The 18,490-nt window shown below is 43.8% G+C and overlaps 1 protein-coding gene across 6 annotated transcripts in view; it reads right to left on the bottom strand.

Annotated features, from left to right (window-relative positions):
- Window positions 1-5,060: 5,060 nt before the first annotated feature.
- LOC311133004 (alpha-tubulin N-acetyltransferase 1-like) overlaps window positions 5,061-18,490 on the bottom strand; it is a 37,183-nt gene continuing 23,753 nt past the window's right edge. For 2 of the 6 annotated variants that reach the window (XR_014613556.1, XR_014613557.1), the window contains exons 8-13: window positions 15,687-15,761; window positions 10,291-10,504; window positions 8,199-8,302; window positions 7,886-7,964; window positions 5,923-6,771; window positions 5,127-5,624 (exon numbers count right to left, since the gene is read on the bottom strand). Coding sequence is in view for 4 of the 6 variants with exons in the window: in XM_084166424.1 (XP_084022550.1) it covers window positions 6,249-6,792; window positions 7,886-7,964; window positions 8,199-8,302; window positions 10,291-10,504; window positions 15,687-15,761 (1,016 nt within the window). In the remaining 2 variants the exon portion in view is untranslated. Of the gene's footprint in view, window positions 6,793-7,885; window positions 7,965-8,198; window positions 8,303-10,290; window positions 10,505-15,686; window positions 15,762-18,490 lie in introns of all 6 variants that reach the window. The other 4 variants (XM_084166425.1, XM_084166423.1, XM_084166424.1 and 1 more) reach the window with 3 other exon arrangements.

Below are 18,490 nucleotides of genomic sequence, written 5' to 3'. Positions count from 1 at the left end.
AGGTGATGAGCAGGCTTGTGTTCATTAGGGCATGGAACAGAAAAAACGTTTTAAAAATGTTTTGCAACGGAAAACAAAATTGAGTGTTTCTTATTGGACAAGTCCAGATAGTCCCTCCCTGTTTCAGTCAGGTTTTTTTTTTTCTTAATTTGATGCCTAATGAACATGACCCAAGTTCTGTTCTTCTTTGTGTGTGAAGGGGCTTAGGGAAGTAAAAGCAGGGAAAGACATCGGGTTTGGATGAAACCCAAGCGATAAACGGGGGTTACGAGACAGGGGCCTGTTTTTTTTTTTTCTCCATGACTTAGAGGGTGTGCGACCCGAGGCGGCGGCGTGAAACTATGCAGATCTCATTGTTTGTAATCATTAAACATCTTCTTTTTCACTCGTAGCAGAGCAGCTAAGTAGCCGAATGGACCCCCATGGTCCAATGAGCACAATACGGACAGCGCTGACAGGAAGGAAAAACAGGACGGAGCACTAGTTGAAGCACTTTGAGTTACTTGCAGTGCCTTCAGAAAGTATTCATAACCCTTGACTTATTCCATATTTTGTTGTTATAACCTGACTTCAAAATGGATTAAATAATATTTTCTCATCCATGTACACACAATATCCCACAATCACAAAGTGAAAACACGTTTTTAGATTTTCGTTACACATTTATTGAAAATGAAATACAAAAATATGACATTTACACACCCCTGAGTCAATACTTTGTAGAAGCACCTTTTAGCAGCAGCGATTACAGCTGTGAGTCTTTCTGGGTAAGTTTCTAAGAACTTTCCACACCTGGATTGTGCAACATTTGCCAATTTTATTATTTTCAGAAATTCTTCAAGCTCTGTCAAATTGGTTGTTGATCATTGCTAGACAACCATTTCCAAGTCTTGCCATAGAGTTTCAAGTAGATTTAAGTCAAAACTGTAACTCGGCCACTCGGGAACATCCACGGTCTTCTTGGTAAGCAACTCCAGTGTAGATTTGGCCTTGTGTTTTAGGTTATTGTCCTGCTGAAAGGTGAATTCATCTCCCAGTGTCTGAACCAGGTTTTCCTCTAGGATTTTGCCTGTGCTTAGCTCGATTCTGTTTCTTTTTTTAATCCTGAGAAACTCCCCAGTCCTTAACGATTACAAACATACCCATAACATGATGCAGCCACCACTATGCTTGAAAATATGGAGAGTGGTACTCAGTAATGTGTTGTGTTGGATTTGCCCCAAACATAACACTTTGTATTCAGGACAAAAAGTTATTTTCACTCTGTAAATTAGGTTAGCATTGTGGAGTAACTACAATGTTGTTGATCCATCCTCAGTTTTCCCCTATCACAGCCATTTAAACTCTGTAACTGTTTTAAAGTCACCATTGGCCTCATGGTGAAATCCCTGAGCGGTTTCCTTCCTCTCCAGCAACTGAGTAAGGAGGACACCTGTATCTTTGTAGTGACTGGGTGTATTGATACACCATCCAAAGTGTATTTAGTAACTTCACCATGCTCAAAGGGATATTCAATGTCTGAGGTTTTTTTATTTGTACCCATCTACCAATAGGTGCCATTTGTGAGGCATTGAAAAACCTCCCTCGTCTTTGTGGTTGAATCTGTGTTTGAAATTCACTGCTCGACTGAGATACTTAAAAATAATTGTATGTGTGGGGTACAGAGATGAAGTAGTCCATTTAAAAAATAATGTTAAACAATATTATTGCACACAGTGAGTCAAAATACATCTTTTAATTTAATCTATTTTTTTATTTCAGGCTGTAACACAACAAAATGTGGAAAAAGTCAAGAGGTGTGAATACTTTCTGCAGGTGCTGTTTGCAGTGTAGTGCAGGTGAAGCCCAAAGCCGTTCACACTGGTAGAGGAAGTAACCTTTTTAAAAGATTGCCTCCGGGAACTCTTTCTGAAAAAGCAATTCCCTTCAAAGACGTCACGTTAAAATCCCTCAGATCAGATGGACGGTTTTATTAACACATCAAGACAGATCATTTGTTGCTAGATCATAAATAATTTGGCACTAGATAATTCAAAAACCTGTATTGCTTCCATGTAGGCCATCTCATAGTAACTGTGTACCCAAGTAGGGAAATGCCCCATCAGGCATCGGCAAACAAAGTCATTGTTGGTTTGTTGCTGTTCTTATGTGACTGCAGTGTTCTAAACAGCGTATGAAATCAGCCTCCATTTAACTGGGGGGAAACCGAGAGAGAAACCCTTTTACTTCATGCTCCATTGTAAATATTTTAAACAGAAATCTGAAGAGAATCCAACAGATAAACAAAGGATATATGATTTATTTCAAGTGTATCGTTTGTTTGTTACTGAACCTCCATGTTGAATGTTGGTTGTCAGACTATTTTAAAGAAAAATAAATCTAGATTTTTGTACGTGTGACTGTAGTCCTTGGACATTAAGCATGGTAAGGTTGCTCAGTAATGCTTAGGTTGCTCAGTGAGAGCAATAACCTATGGCATAACACGCTGCTCAAATGCCATGTGTTCAATCCAAGGCTGTGTGATCCATTTAGAAATATAATCTTTAGAATGGGACCTCCCCATTCAAGTCAATGGTGGCATAATGGGATGGAGGTTCCTAGCCCTTTCTATGGATTATATTTCTATGGTGTGACCCCCTTTGGCTTGTCGAGGTGTTGCCGGGATACTGAGCCTGTCGTGTACAGTACGTGTCATAAATAGGGGACAGAGCCAGATGGACGGGACGTGCGGTACGCATCATCATGGACCACCACTCCAAGACAAACAAACAGCAAGACAAAAGCCTTGGAAGCTCTGTGTTGTTCTTTCTGTCTGACTGGTTAATGATACAGTCCATCGTGAGCGGTCTGTTGTGCTTTCTGTCTGACTGGTTAATGATACAGTCCATCGTGAGCGGTCTGTTGTGCTTTCTGTCTGACTGGTTAATGATACAGTCCATCGTGAGCGGTCTGTTGTGCTTTCTGTCTGACTGGTTAATGATACAGTCCATCGTGAGCGGTCTGTTGTGCTTTCTGTCTGACTGGTTAATGATACAGTCCATCGTGAGCGGTCTGTTGTGCTTTCTGTCTGACTGGTTAATGATACACGTTGATATACACTGAGTGTACAAAACATTAAGAACATGCTCTTTCCATGACATAGACTGACTAGGTGAATCCAGGTGAAAGCTATGATCCCTTATTGATGTCACTTGATTGATGTCACTTATTGATGTCACTTGATTGATGTCACTTATTGACGTCACTTGTTAAATCCACTTCAATCAGTGTAGATGAAGGGGAGGAGACAGGTTAAAGAAGGATTTTAAACCTTGAGACAATTGGGACATGGATTGTGTATGTGTGCCATTCAGATTGAGAAAGGGCAAGACAATGCATTATCAGGAAAGTGTTCCTAATGTTTTGTCCATTCAGTGTACGTCTATACCCTCTTCTGTACATTAATGAGTAATGGTCATAATTCTGTCAACCACTCCCACATACATGTACAGTTCATTCGGAATGTATTCAGACCCCTTGGCTTTTTCCACATTTTGTTACGCTACAGCTTTACTCTAAAATTGATTACATTGTTTTATTCCCCCCTCGTCAATCTACACACAATACCCCATAATGACAAAGCAAAAACAGGCTCTCAAGCTCTGTCAGGTTGGATGGGGAGCGTCGTTGCACAGCTATTTTCAGGTCTCTCCAGAGATGTTAGGTCGGCTTCAAGTCCGGTCTCTGGCTGAGCCACTCAAGGACATTCAGAGACTTGTCCCAAAGCCACTCCTGCGTTGTCTTGGCTGTGTGCTTAGGGTCGTTGTACTGTTGGAAGGTGAACCTTCAGCCCAGTCTGAGGTCCTGAGCACTTTGGAGCAGGTTTTCATCAAGGATCTCTCTGTTCATCTTTCCCTCGAGCCTGACTAGTCTCCCTGTCCCTGCCGCTGAAAAGCATCCCCACAGCATGATGCTGCCACCACCATGCTTCAACGTAGGAATTGCACCATTTAAGAATGATTGAGGCCACTGTGTTCTTGGGGACCTTCAATGCTGCAGACATTTTTTGGTACCCTTCCCCAGATCTGTGCCTCGACACAATCCTGTCTCGGCGCTCTACGGACATTTCCTTCGACCTCATGGCTTGGTTTTTGCTCTGATATGCACTGTAAACTGTTGGACCTTATATAGACAGGTGTGTGCCTTTCCAAATCATGTCCAATCAATTGAAATTACCATAGGTGGACTCCAAGTTGTAGAAACATCTCAAGGATGATCAATGGAAACAGGATGCACCTGAGCTCAATTTCGAGTCTCATAGCAAAGGGTCTGAATACTTAGATTGATGAGGGAAAACACGTAACAGTACTATCTTGTATGGGTATGAAAAATAAATAAAAAATGTATGCACTCACTAACTGTAAGTCGCTCTGGATAAGAGCGTCTGCTAAATTACTAAATAAAATAAAATAAAAAATAAATACATTTGGGAGTGATGAAGTGATACTATATCTCCAAGGCCTGTGTTGACCGGGGTACTGAGTAGTTCATGTTGAACATGTAATCAGGGAGGAGTGCCTGTGTTGACCGGGGTACTGAGTAGTTGATGTTGAACATGTAATCAGGGAGGAGTGCCTGTGTTGACCGGGGTACTGAGTAGTTGATGTTGAACATGTAATCAGGGAGGAGTGCCTGTGTTGACCGGGGTACTGAGTAGTTGATGTTGAACATGTCATCAGGGAGGAGTGCCTGTGTTGACCGGGGTACTGAGTAGTTCATGTTGAACATGTAATCAGGGCACTGATGTTTTGGTGATGATAGTAATCAGTTTACTGTTTGTGTGGAGGAAATAACCGAAGCAGGGTTGTGTTCATTAGGGCACACTGTAGCAAAATATTTGTAAAACAAAACAAAAATTGCCATTTCTTATTGGTCAAATCCAAGTAGTTCTTCCATTTGGTGCCTAATGAACACAACCCTGTATAGCACTGACTGTCTGGTGAGGTTTCGTGGTAGTACTGGACCCAGCCAGTAGAGATCAGTGCAGCTGGTTCAACAGAATATTATCGTAGACGGGATTTGATTTAACATTTTTCATTGATTATGATTTGTACTACATTGGTACATGGCACAGGGCTAACGTTAGTCAGTTTCAGTGTAGGCAATTTATTTCTAGAAAAAAACATAGCATAATACTTTCTCCTCAGATAAAAAAAAAAAAATACATTTGAATGAAATAGTTACAACCAAATTAATTAAAGTGGCATACAATGTGCATAAGATATGTCTGGTAAACTCAAGTCTAATGGAAATTTCGAGCATGGCTCCATTGCCTTTGCTTCAAGCAAATAATAGCTGCTTGTAGAACAGATTTAGGTCTCTAAAGCTTTAGTTCTCATGACAACACACAAGCCTACTGACTACTATTCAGTATTCACTACTACATGTCTACGCCCCAAATGGCACACTATGCCCTACATACATACTGCATTACCTTTGACCTGGGCGCTGGTTAAAAAATAAATAAAGTGCACTAGATAGGGAATAGGGGTTCTGGTCTAAAGTAGTGCACTATATAGGGAATAGGGCTCTGGTCTAAAGTAGTGCACTATATAGGGAATAGGGCTCTGGTCTAAAGTAGTGCACTACATAGGGAATAGGGCTCTGGTCTAAAGTAGTGCACTATATAGGGAATAGGGCTCTGGTCTAAAGTAGTGCACTATATAGGGAATAGGGCTCTGGTCTAAAGTAGTGCACTACATAGGGAATAGGGCTCTGGTCTAAAGTAGTGCACTACATAGGGAATAGGGCTCTGGTCTAAAGTAGTGCACTATATAGGGAATAGGGCTCTGGTCTAAAGTAGTGCACTAGATAGGGAATAGGGGTTCTGGTCTAAAGTAGTGCACTAGATAGGGAATAGGGCTCTGGTCTAAAGTAGTGCACTAGATAGGGAATAGGGTGCCATTTGGGACGTCTGGCTGACTATTGTTGCATACCAACCAAACCCCTCACTTATTCTGTCTTGTAACCATAGCAGCACTAATCAGTGATCAGGAGAGAGGGAGAAAGGGAGGACGGGAGAAAGGGAGGAAGGGAAGTGGGTGAGGATTGGCTATGGCTTTTCTTTCCTTTTCTCTCTATTCTCTTCCCCCTTTTCACCCCACTCCGCCTGTTTCTCTTGATCCCTGTTCATCTTTTCCTCTCTCTATGTTTCTCATTTGTCTGTCTGTCTGTCTGTCTGTCTGTGTCTGTCTGTCTATCCATGTGCGTCACCAGGGTCTGGTGCTCCTATACTCCTGTCTGACCCACTGGGCTGTGTTACAGCATCTCTCTCCCACCGTCCACGACCACCCTCCTCTACCTCTGTCCCTCTCAGCCCCCGATGGTCCCTTCTCAACCATCTCCAGGGGCCCTCCTGCTACTACCCAGGACCTTCCTCCTCTACCCATGTCCCTCTCAGCCTCCGATGGTCCCTTCTCAACCATCTCCAGGGGCCCTCCTGCTACTACCCAGGACCTTCCTCCTCTACCCATGTCCCTCTCAACCACCTCCAGGGGCCCTCCTGCTACTACCCAGGACCTTCCTCCTCTACCCATGTCCCGCTCAGCCTCCGATGGTCCCTTCTCAACCATCTCCAGGGGCCCTCCTCCTTCTCCTCCACCCCTCCCTGGCCAGGGCTCTCCCCCTACCCCCACCCGGAGCCCCTTCACCAGCACCCTGGTCTCCGTTTCGGCCTGTCTGTCTGGTTCTCTGGTGGTCATCATGGTGGTCTGGGCGCTGTGCGGCGCCTTCCTGGATAGGGGCAGCTCCATCCTCGATAGGGGCAGAGGTGGGAGAGACACAGTGAGCTCCAAAAGTATTGGGACAGTGACACATTGTTTGTTGTTTTGGCTCTATACTCCTTTGGATTATAGCGTTGTCTTCCCTCTTTACTCTCTCCGTTTCTCCATCACTCCTCCCCTCTCTCCTCCATCATGCCTCTTCTTCTCTACGTCCCTCCCTCTCAACCTGTCCAGGTCCCTGCCTATACAGTGAGCTCCAAAAGTATTGGGACAATGACATTATGTGTTGTTGTTTTGGCTCTGTACTCCAGCACTTTGGATTTGAAATGATACAATGACTATGAGGTAAAAGTGTAGACTGTCAGCTTCAATTTGAGGGTATTTTCATCCATATCGGGTTAACCGTTTAGAGATTACAGCACTTTTTGTACATAGTCCCGCCATTTTAGGGGACCAAAGGTATTGGGACAAATTCACTTAAGTGTATTAAAGTAGTAAAGTGGAGTATTTGTAGAGTCACAAGCTTGATGTAGTCATTGCGTGCTAAGAAATATGGGACCAAATACTAAACTTTGTACTACTTTAATACACAACAGAATTTGTCCCAATACATTTGGTCCCCTAAAATGGCGGGACTATGTACAAAAAGTGCTGTAATCTCTAAACGGTTAACCCGATATGGATGAAAATACCCTCACATTGAAGCTGACCGTCTACACTTTTACCTCATAGTCATCCAAAGGGCTGGAGTACAGAGCCAAAACAACAACAAAAAAATGTCATTGTCCCAATACTTTTGGAGCTCACTGTATAGGCAGGGACCTGGACAGGTTGAGAGGGAGGGACGTAGAGAAGAAGAGGCATGATGGAGGAGAGAGGGGAGGAGTGATGGAGAGAGGAAAGAGGGAAGACAACTCGTTTGTGTGCCGGAGAGGGAGAATAAAAGGTCATTGTCAAAACACAGGTCTTCTGTAATTCAAGGTTATACGTGTCATGTTTGCATTTGTTTCCGACACTATTCAATGCCTTTCCAATTCCCTACATGCATTTATGATGCATACGGTCTCCTGAGAGTGTGTCTATGTGAGTTAGGACTCCTTGGTGGCGTGTGGGGAATGTCAAACCTGTCTGTGTCTCTGTGTCCCAGTGGCTCTGTCTGTCCTCCTATGTCAGTCTCTCTGTCTCTCAACACTGGTCTCAAACCTGAGGAGGCACACAGCACTAACAGGTCAGAGGTCAGACAGGACTACACAGTACATCCATGGGCATGCTGGGTAATATTGTCTGTCCCAAATGGCATCCTATTCCCTATGTAGTGCACTACTTTTAACCGGGGTCCATAGGGAATAGGGTGCCATTTGGGACACATCCGTAGTCCTTACAGGTGTGTTGTTACGGTGTACTACACATGTCCCGTAGCCAATCAGATCTGGTTACCTGGCAGTTTTAAGGTGTTCTGCTGTGTCTCCAACAACAGCCCAAAGCCCCGGGTGTTGATGTGGCGGCTGTAGAGGTTGCCCCTGGCAACTAGGCCCTGTTGGCTACCACGGCGATGGAACAAGGAAGGTGGAGAGGATAGGAAGAACAAGGGAATGGGAAAAAAAGACAAGGGGACAGGAGAGAATAGGGCACAGAGAAAGGTAGGGAGAGAGACGGAAACAGTGGCGATAGTATAGGGCCAAGGAAAAGGACCAAGAGAAGAAAAGCAACAGAATTCAACATAAGAAAAACACAAAATGAAAACATAATTAGCAAAACAAAAGGTATAAGTGAATGCTTGACAAATCATACAGACAATAACAAAAGAAAATGCCAATAATCATGTGATGCCAAAAGAGAGATCCTTAGAGTCGTGGGGGAGGAGTTAGTGGAACTAGTAGGGCCTGATGGGAAAACATGTTCTGGTCAAATTCTAGACAATGTTTCCTATTGGGGTCAAGTATTTTATTTAACAAATATTATTGTGAGAATTTTTTTAAATTAATAAATAAACGTGTTATGCTGTATAATGAATATGACTACAAAAGTCATTATTTTAGTCGCCTCATACACTGTTAATGAGAGTAGTGTAGGTTAAAGGTCAAACTATTAGTGAAAAACAAGCTGTAAAATGGTGTACCAGGTGAACAGAAAGCAATCTCACTTTTCTAGTTTTGTTTGGAGATAGTTTTAATGGCTTCGTCTAGAAAACGGCAGGCAAAAGTTACAGGCAGCATCATAATTCCCTCAATGGGACGACCAGCACACTAGGAAAAGTTGAAAAAGTTCTAACCGACATTGGAAGCCATGTTCGTTCTGTTTTGTTCTTCTCAGTTTCGTAGTAAATTAATAATTGAAATAATACTAAACTCCCTGGCCATGACAGACAGACAGGTAGGTTGCTTCCTGATTCTCCGTCCTTCTCTCTAAGTGTGCACTTATACACTTTCTGTTATGGATCCAAAAGCCTTGGATTGGTGTAAACATTGGGTGGGGGGCGTAGTTTCCACCATTGTTAAATCCATGGCGGGAAGTGTGCAAGTACACACTTCAAGAGAAGGGTGGAGAACTGGGACGCAGCCGTAGGCTAGCTAACAGGCTAAAAACGACAGTCCTTCCTTTTAAAAGGAGGAAACAGTGGTGGGAGGAGTCAAAAGGTGGTCAATGGAAGCTGAGCTGTGATCGGTTAAGGGAACTGTCCTCATGTTAAGGGTGAAGAGCAGGAGTCAGAGCCAGGAGGATGTGAGGAAGGAGGATTAGATTATTGAATTTGTGAGAGTGGAGAAATTATATAAAAAGGGGGTGGTGAGAGAACGGTAGAGAACAAGAGAAAGAGAGAAACAATGTTTAGAAAGAGAGGCCACAACGAGAGCAGTGCTGGTCACACAGGACAGTTAGGTAGGAGAGAGAGAGGAGAGAGAGCAGGAGCGAAGGAGGCACTTTACCCAGGGTCTGTCCCAAATAGCACCCTATTCCCTATATAGTATAAAGGGAAGTGTGAGCCATTTGGGACTCACCCACAGTGCTCTGAGGCTGGATCTTTGAATGGAACAATAATCTTAATGAGAGGAACGCTGTGTCCCACTGCCAAGCCTTCCAAACCTGGCAGAGACACAGACAGGCCCTCAGCGTAGAGTACACACTGCCATTCAGATTTACTGGTCCTCTGTAGCTCAGCTAGTAGAGCACGGCGCTTGTAACGCCAGGGTAGTGGGTTCGATCCCCGGGACCACCCATATGTAAACATTTATGCACACATGACTGTAAGTCGCTTTGGATAAAAGCGTCTGCTAAATGGTATATTATTATTATTATTATATTATTAACACTCTCCCATAATACTGGATTAGGTTAGATAGAGTTTTCAGGAAAGTAGTAGAAGCAGGGTTGCACATTTCACAGAAACGTTCCCAAAATTCCCATGTTGGATGATTCCAAGATGGAGGATTCCCTCTGTTTATTCCCTCCCGAGTCTGGGAGTCAGGAATCACTCCAACCGAGATTCCTGGAAAACCAGGGAATTGTGGGACCTATTCCCGGAATACCATACCTGGTGCGCTTTGCCCTGTAGTTGAGGCTGTTGATGAGTGGGGGGTGGGGGGTCGGGCCCCTGTAGCCCCCAGGGGCAGGGGCCAGGGCCGGGTCGGGGCGCTGGCGGGCCCTGCTTGGGGAGCACGGGGAGGATACCGACAATGGCGGAGAGAGGGGAGGAGCCGCGGGGCGACACAAAGGCCAGGGGAGAGCCTTCTGCTCCTCTCGCACAGCTGGAGGGGGAGAGGGAGGGAGAGACAATACCATGAGGGGGAGACGGGGACAATACCATGAGGGGGAGGGAGAGATAATACCATGAGGGAGAGAGGGGGACAATACCATGAGGGGGAGGGAGAGATAATACCATGAGGGAGAGGAGAGCGGGAGAGATAATACCATGAGGGAGAGGAGAGCGGGAGAGATAATACCATGAGGGAGAGGAGAGCGGGAGAGATAATACCATGAGGGAGAGGAGAGCGGGAGAGATAATACCATGAGGGAGAGGAGAGCGGGAGAGATAATACCATGAGGGAGAGGAGAGCGGGAGAGATAATACCATGAGGGAGAGGAGAGAAGGGAGAGATAATACCATAGGGGGAGAGGGGGAGATATTACCAGAGGGGAGAGGGGGAGATATTACCATGAGGGAGAGGGGGTCACACAGAGATGACTGTCAAACAGAGTACCACTGCTACTACATTACTCAGAATCTAACAAGCTGACCTCAGTACAGTGCATCATCACTAGGCTGACTAGTGTCTCTGACAGACATTCATAAACATGGCTAGCTAAAGCAAGATTTGTCTCCTGTAGCTCAGTTGGTAGAGCATGGCGCTTGCAACACCAGGGTTGTGGGTTCGATTCTCACGGGGGGCCAGTATGAAAAAATGTATGCACTCACTAACTGTAAGTCGCTCTGGATAAGAGCGTCTGCTAAATGACGTAAATGTAAAATTTGATTATGGCTAAGAGAATATCATTGCTCTAGATTTGTATTTTTTGAAGGCTTTGAAGTATTCATATACATTGGTTATATACAGTGCCTTGCAAAAGTATTCATCCCCCTTGGCGTTTTTCCTACTTTGTTGCATTACAACCTGTAATTTAAATTGATTTTTATTTGGATTTCATGTAATGGACATACACAAAATAGTCCAAATTGGTGAAGTGAAATTAAAAAAATTGCTTGTTTCCAGAAATTCTAAAAAATAAATAAGGGAAAAGTGGTGCGTGCATATGTATTCACCCCCTTTGCTATGAAGCCCCTAAATAAGATCTGGTGCAACCAATTACCTTCAGAAGTCACATAATTAGTTAAAGTCCACCTGTGTGCAATCTAAATGTCACATGATCTGTCACATGATCTCAGTATATATACACCTGTTCTGAAAGGCCCCAGAGTCTGCAACACCACTAAGCAAGGGGCACCACCAAGCAAGCGGCACCATGAAGACCAAGGAGCTCTCCAAACAGGTCAGGGACGAAGTTGTAGAGAAGTACAGATCAGGGTTGGGTTATAAAAAAATATCAGAAACTTTGAACATCCCACGGAGCACCATTAAATCCATTATTAAAAATGGAAAGAATATGGCACCACAACAAACCTGCCAAGAGAGGGCCGCCCACCAAAACTCACGGCCCAGGCAAGGAGGGCATTAATCAGAGAGGCAACAAAGGGACCAAATATAACCCTGAAGGAGCTGCAAAGCTCCACAGCGGAGATTGGAGTATCTGTCCACAGGACCACTTTAAGCCGTACACTCCACAGAGCTGGGCTTTATGGAAGATGGCCAGAAAAAAACCATTCCTTAAAGAAAAGAATAAGCAAACACGTTTGGTGTTCGCCAAAAGGCATGTGGGAGACTCCCAAACATATGGAAGAAGGTACTCTGGTCAGATGAGACTAAAATTGAGCTTTTTGACCATCAAGGAAAACGCTATGTCTGGCGCAAACCCAACACCTCTCATCACCCCGAGAACACCATCCCCACAGTGAAGCATGGTGGTGGCAGCATCATGCTGTGGGGATGTTTTTCCATCGGCAGGGACTGGGAAACTGGTCAGAATTGAAGGAATGACGGATGTCGCTAAATACAGGGAAATTATTGAGGGAAACCTCTTTCAGGGTGAATAGTTATGCACACTCAAGTTCTGTTTTTTTGTCTTATTTCTTGTTTGTTTCACAAAAAAAAGTATTTTGCATCTTCGAAGTGGTAGGCATGTTGTGTAAATCAAATGATACAAACCCCCCCCCCCCCCAAAAATCCATTTTAATTCCAGGTTGTAAGGCAACAAAATAGGAAAAATGCCAAGGGGGGTGAATACTTTCACAAGCCACTGTAAACTCTATCCAACTATGTTAACACTTCACTGAGGCCAGAAGACAAATCAAGCAACTGCAGAGACATGATGAGATCTGACTGGACAGAGGTCCCGTCAGTGGCACATCCCTAATGTTTACAAAGATGTTCTCAATGCTTACCCTGGTGAATGTCTCAATGGCTTTTCTGACTAAAACTTACCTAACCGGGCAGAATAGATGCCACACAAATGCCGCTGAATGCCAACTGCCTCTGTTTACAATGGCTGCAATGAAGTGGGAAATATCCCTACAACTAATTATATGTTTAGTCCAGAGAAAATACAATGTATTCTAATTATGCTGGCATACAATTTCATGACTGTGCATTTTTAGTACAATGTAAATTATGTAACGCTGTTACAAAAAGTATGTGGACACCCCTTCAAATTAGTGCCTATTTTTAGCCACACCCGTTGCTGACAGGTGTATAAAAATCGTTTACACAGCAATGCAATCTCCATAGACAAACATTGGCAGTAGAATGGCCTTACTGAAGAGCTCAGTGACTTTCAACGTGGCACCGTCAACGTGACGTAGCGCGTAAAAATCGTCTGTCCTCGGTTGCAATACTCACTACCGAGTTCCAAACTGCCTCCGGAAGCAACATCAGGACAAGAACTGTTCGTCGGGAACTTCATGAAATGGGAATCCGTGGCCGAGCAGCCAGATACAAGCCTAAGATCACCACGCGCAATGCCAAGTGTCGGCTGGAATGGTGTAAAGCTCACCGCCATTGGACTCTGGAGCAATGGAAATGCGTTCTCTGGAGGGATGAATCACGCTTCACCATCTGGCAGTCCAACAGTCAAATCTGGGTTTGGCGGATGCCAGCAGAGCGTTACCTGCCCGAATGCACAGTACCAACTGTAAAGTTTGGTAGAGAAGGAAAATTGGTCTGGGGCTGTTTTTCATGGTTCAGGCTAGGCACCTTAGCTCCATTGAAGGGAAATCTTAACGGTACAGCATACAATGACATTCTAGATGATTCTGTGCTTCCAACTTTGTGGCAACAGTTTGGGGAAGGCCTTTTCCTGTATCGGCATGACAATGCCCCCGTGCACAAAGCGAAGTCCATACAGAAATGGTTTGTCGAGATCGGTGTAGAAGAACTTGACTGGCTTGCACAGAGCCCTGATCTCAACTCCATCGACCAGCTTTGGGATGAATTGGTACACCGACTGCAAGCCAGGCCTAATCGCCCAACATCAGTGCCCGACCTTACTAATGCTCGTGGCAGGTCCACGCAGCAATGTTCCAACATCTAGTGGAAAGCCTTCCCAGAAGAGTGGAGGCTGTTATAGCAGCAAAGGGGGGGACCAACTCCATATTAATGCGCATGATTTTAGAATGAGATGTTTGGCGAGCAGGTGTCCACATACTTCTAGTCATGTAGTGTATATTCCAGCTACAGTTTATGATGTACAGTCGTGGTCAAAAGTTTTGAGAATGACACAAGTATTGGTCTTCACGAACTTTGCTGCTTCAGTGTTTTTAGATATTTTTGTCAGATGTTACTGTGGTATACTGAAGTATAATTACAAGCATTCCATAAGCATCAAAGGCTTTTATTGACAATTACATTAAGTTTATGCAAAGAGTCAATATTTGCAGTGTTGACCCTTCTTTTTCAAGACCTCTGCAATCCGCCCTGGTATGTTGTCAATTAACTTCTGGGCCACATCCTGACTGATGGCAGCCCATTCTTGCATAATCAATGCTTGGAGTTAGTCAGAATTTGTGTGTTTTTGTTTGTCCACCAACCTCGTTTCTTTTTTTTTCTTCTTTTTTTTGTTATTTAGCAGACGCTCTTATCCAGAGCGATTTACAGGAGAAGTTGCTCTCGGAGGATGTGTTGGTACCATTCTTTATTCATGGCTGTGTTCTTAGGCAAAATTGTGAGTGAGCCCACTCCCTTGGCTGAGAAGCAACCCCACACATGAATGGTCTCAGGATGCTTTACTGTTGGCATGACGCAGGACTGATGGTAGTGCTCACCTTTGTCTTCTCCGGACAAGCTTTTTTCCAGATGCCCCAAACAATCGGAAAGGGGATTCATCAGAGAAAATAACATTACCCCAGTCTTCAGCAGTCCAATCCCTGTACCTTTTGCAGAACATCAGTCTGTCCCTGATGTTTTTCCTGGAGAGAATTGGCTTCCTCGCTGCCCTTCTTGACACCAGGCCATCCTCCAAAAGTCTTTGCCTCACTGTGTGTGCAGATGCACTCACACCTGCCTGCTGCCATTCCTGAGCAAGCTCTGCACTGGTGGTGCCCCGATCCCGCAGCTGAATCAACTGTAGGAGACGGTCCTGGCGCTTGCTGGACTTTTATGGGCGCCCTGAAGCCTTCTTCACAACAATTGAACCTCTCTCCTTGAAGTTCTTGATGATCCGATAAATGGTTGATTTAGGTGCAATCTTACTAGCAGCAATATCCTTGCCTGTGAAGCCCTTTTTGTGCAAAGCAATAATGACGGCACGTGTTTCCTTGCAGGTAACCATGGTTAACAGAGGAAGAACAATGATTTCAAGCACCACCCTCCTTTTAAAGCTTCCAGTCTGTTATTCTATCTCAATCAGCATGACAGAGTGATCTCCCGCCTTGTCCTCGTCAACACTCTCACATGTGTTAATGAGAGAATCACTGACATGATGTCAGCTGGTCCTTTTGTGGAAGGGCTGAAATGCAGTGGAAATGTTTTTTTGGGATTAAGTTCATTTTCATGGCAAAGAGGGACTTCGCAATTAATTGCAATTCATCTGATCACTCTTCATAACATTCTGGAGTATATGCAAATTGCCATCATAAAAACTGAGGCAGAAGACTTTGTGAAAATTAATATTTGGGTCATTCTCAAAACCTTTGACCACGACTGTACTGTACATGGGCTGGTTTCCTGGACACAGGTTAAACCTAGTCCTGGACTAAGATTTCAATGAAGAATCTCCATTAAACATGTGTTTAATCCAGGACTACCCTTAATCTGGGTCCGGGAAACTGGCCCATTAGGGGTTAGCCTCTTTTTGTTCTGTCCAAGTTCAACGGTGGCTCACCTTCTCTCTCCGTTAGCGAGTAGGGCTTGATCTCTCCGTCCGGCTTTTTTGGGGGAACCTTTCTCAACTGCGCCACTGTTGAAGAATTACAGTCAGCAATGGGGAAAACATTATGGCAACCTTATAGCAACATTATGGCAGGCCTGGGTACAAAGTGAGAGGACTTTAACATGCCGTCTTACCTTCATACAAACAAACACACTACTGAGAACACTGCAACCTACTGGATGTACACTATACATACCATATGTCACATAATCCTGAGTAAATGTCTTTGTCCAAGAGCATTATGGTGGACATTTTGATGAGACATTGAATGGTAGTAGATAGAGCCATCTATACAAACAGGTAGAGACATCTATACAGTACCAGTCAAAAGTTTGGACACACCTACTCCTTAATTTTTACTAATTTCTACATTATAGAATAATAGTGAAGACATCAAAACTATGAAATAACACATATGGAATCATGTACTAACTAAAAAAAAGTGTTAAACAAATCAAAATATATTTTAGATTTTAGATTCTTCAAAGTAGCCACCCTTTGCCTTGATGACAGCTTTGCACACTCTTGGCATTCTCTCAACCAGGTTCATGAGGAATGCTTTTCCAACAGTCTTGAAGGAGTTCCCACATATGCTGAGCACTTGTTGGCTGCTTTTCCTTCACCCTGCCGTCCGACTCATCCCAAACCATCTCAATTGGTTAGAGGTCGGGTGATTGGGGAGGCCAGGCCATCTGATGCAGCACTCCATCACTCTCCTTGGACAAATAGCCCTTACACAGCCTGGAGGTGTGTTTTGGGTCATTGTCCTGTTGAAAAACAAATGACAATCCCACTAAGCCCAAACCAGATGGGATGGTGTATCACTGCAGAATGCTGTAGTAGCCATGATGGTTAAGTGTGCCTTGAATTCTAAATAAATCACAGACAGTGTCACCAGCAAAGCACCCGAACACCATAACATCTCCTCCTCCATGCTTTACGGTGGGAAATACACATGCGGAGATCATCTGTTCACCTACTCTGCGTCTCACAAAGACACGGCGGTTGGAACCAAAAAATCTCAAATTTGGACTCATCAGACCAAATGAAAGATTTCCACCAGTCTAATGTCCATTGCTCATGTTTCTTGGCTCAAGCAAGTCTCTTCTTCTTATTGGTGTCCTTTAGTAGTGGTTTCTTTGCAGCAATTCGACCATGAAGGCCTGATTCACAGTCCCCTCTGAACAGTTGATGTTGAGATGTGTCTGTTACTTGAACACTGTGAAGCATTTATTTGGGCTGCAATTTCTGAGGCCGGTAACTCTAATGAACTTATAATCTGCAGCAGAGGAAACTCTGGGTCTTCATTTCCTGTGGCGGTCTTCATGAGAGCCAGTTTTATCATAGCGCTTGATGGTTTTTGCGACTGCACTTGAACAAACTTGAAAAGTTCTTGAAATGTTCCGGATTGACTGACCACGTCTTAAAGTAATGATGGACTGTCATTTCTCTTTACTTAATTGAGCTGTTCTTGCCATAATATGGACTTGGTATTTTACCAAATAGGGCTATCTTCTGTATACCACCCCTATCTTGTCACAACACAACTGATTGGCTCAAACGCATTAAGAAGGAAAGAAATACCACAAATTAACTTTTAAGGAGGCACACCTGTTAATTGAAATGCATTCCAGGTGACCTCATGAAGCTGGTTGAGAGAATGCCAAGAGTGTACAAAGCTGTCATCAAGGCAAAGGGTGGCTACTTTGAAGAATCTCAAATGTAAAATATATTTTGATTTGTTTAACACTTTTTTGGTTACTACATGACGCCATATGTGTTATTTCATAGTTTTGATGTCTTCACTATTATTCTACAACGTAGAAAACAGTAAAAAATAAAGAAAAAGCCTGGAATGAGTAGGTGTGTCCAAACTTTTGACTGGTACTGTACAAACATATCTCTACTTGTCTCATATCTGTGTATATGGATCTGGTAGTGGGTGGGACTACAAACAGGTCTATTATTATCAGTGGTGTGAGGAAGGCAGCCTGGGACATTGTTAGGGGTGGTGTATCTATCTGATCTTAGGGTAACCATAGCAGCCTGGTACCTGGGAGACTAGATCCAATATATGAGCATATATCTACAGTATATTGGTCAGATATATATTGTAGATTGTGTCATATATTGGACCCAGCTGGGAGAGAAGCAGGGTAATGATACAAAGAAAACAAAGAAGAGAGAGAGAAAAGAAAGAAGAGAGAGAAGAGAGAGAGAGAGAGAAAAGAGAAAGAGAAAGAGAGAGAAAGAGAAAGCGAGAGAGGAGAAACAGGGGTCCTGAGATCAACAAAGGGACAGAGCAGCTAAACGAGAAAGGAACGGGGGAGTGGATGCGAGGAAAGAGGATGAAAAATAATAAAAAAGAAAGAGATTGAGAGTTCCTTACAAAAAGCCGTACATTCCCTGATCCGTCAGAGAGGGAGGCGAGCCTGTGAAAGTTTGGTGAAACAAAAGCCGCGTTTGGAAACCGGAGTAACAGAAAATCAGCTCGTGAGTAGTGCACTTCAAAGAACAGCACTTTCCAGGTTTAGTGACTCTCGAAAAATGTACATTATACTGGAGGAGGGTGCAAATGGGGAATTGGGATTTTATTGGTAGCCTACTTGTGTTCGTTTAATGAAAATTACAATATAGTACTTCCAAAAAGTAGCTTTTTAGCTTATCTCATACTATGGAGTGCAGATTGACATGCTTCTGGGGACTGAACACGGTGTACACAATTTCTGCTACATGCTTGTCTTGGCAATGTGTCT

This window comes from Coregonus lavaretus, assembly GCF_964263955.1.
Source record: "Coregonus lavaretus genome assembly, chromosome: 7".
Lineage (NCBI taxonomy): Eukaryota > Metazoa > Chordata > Actinopteri > Salmoniformes > Salmonidae > Coregonus > Coregonus lavaretus.
The sequence above is the reverse complement of the archived record's forward strand: the minus strand, read 5'-3'. Positions and strand labels throughout refer to the sequence as shown.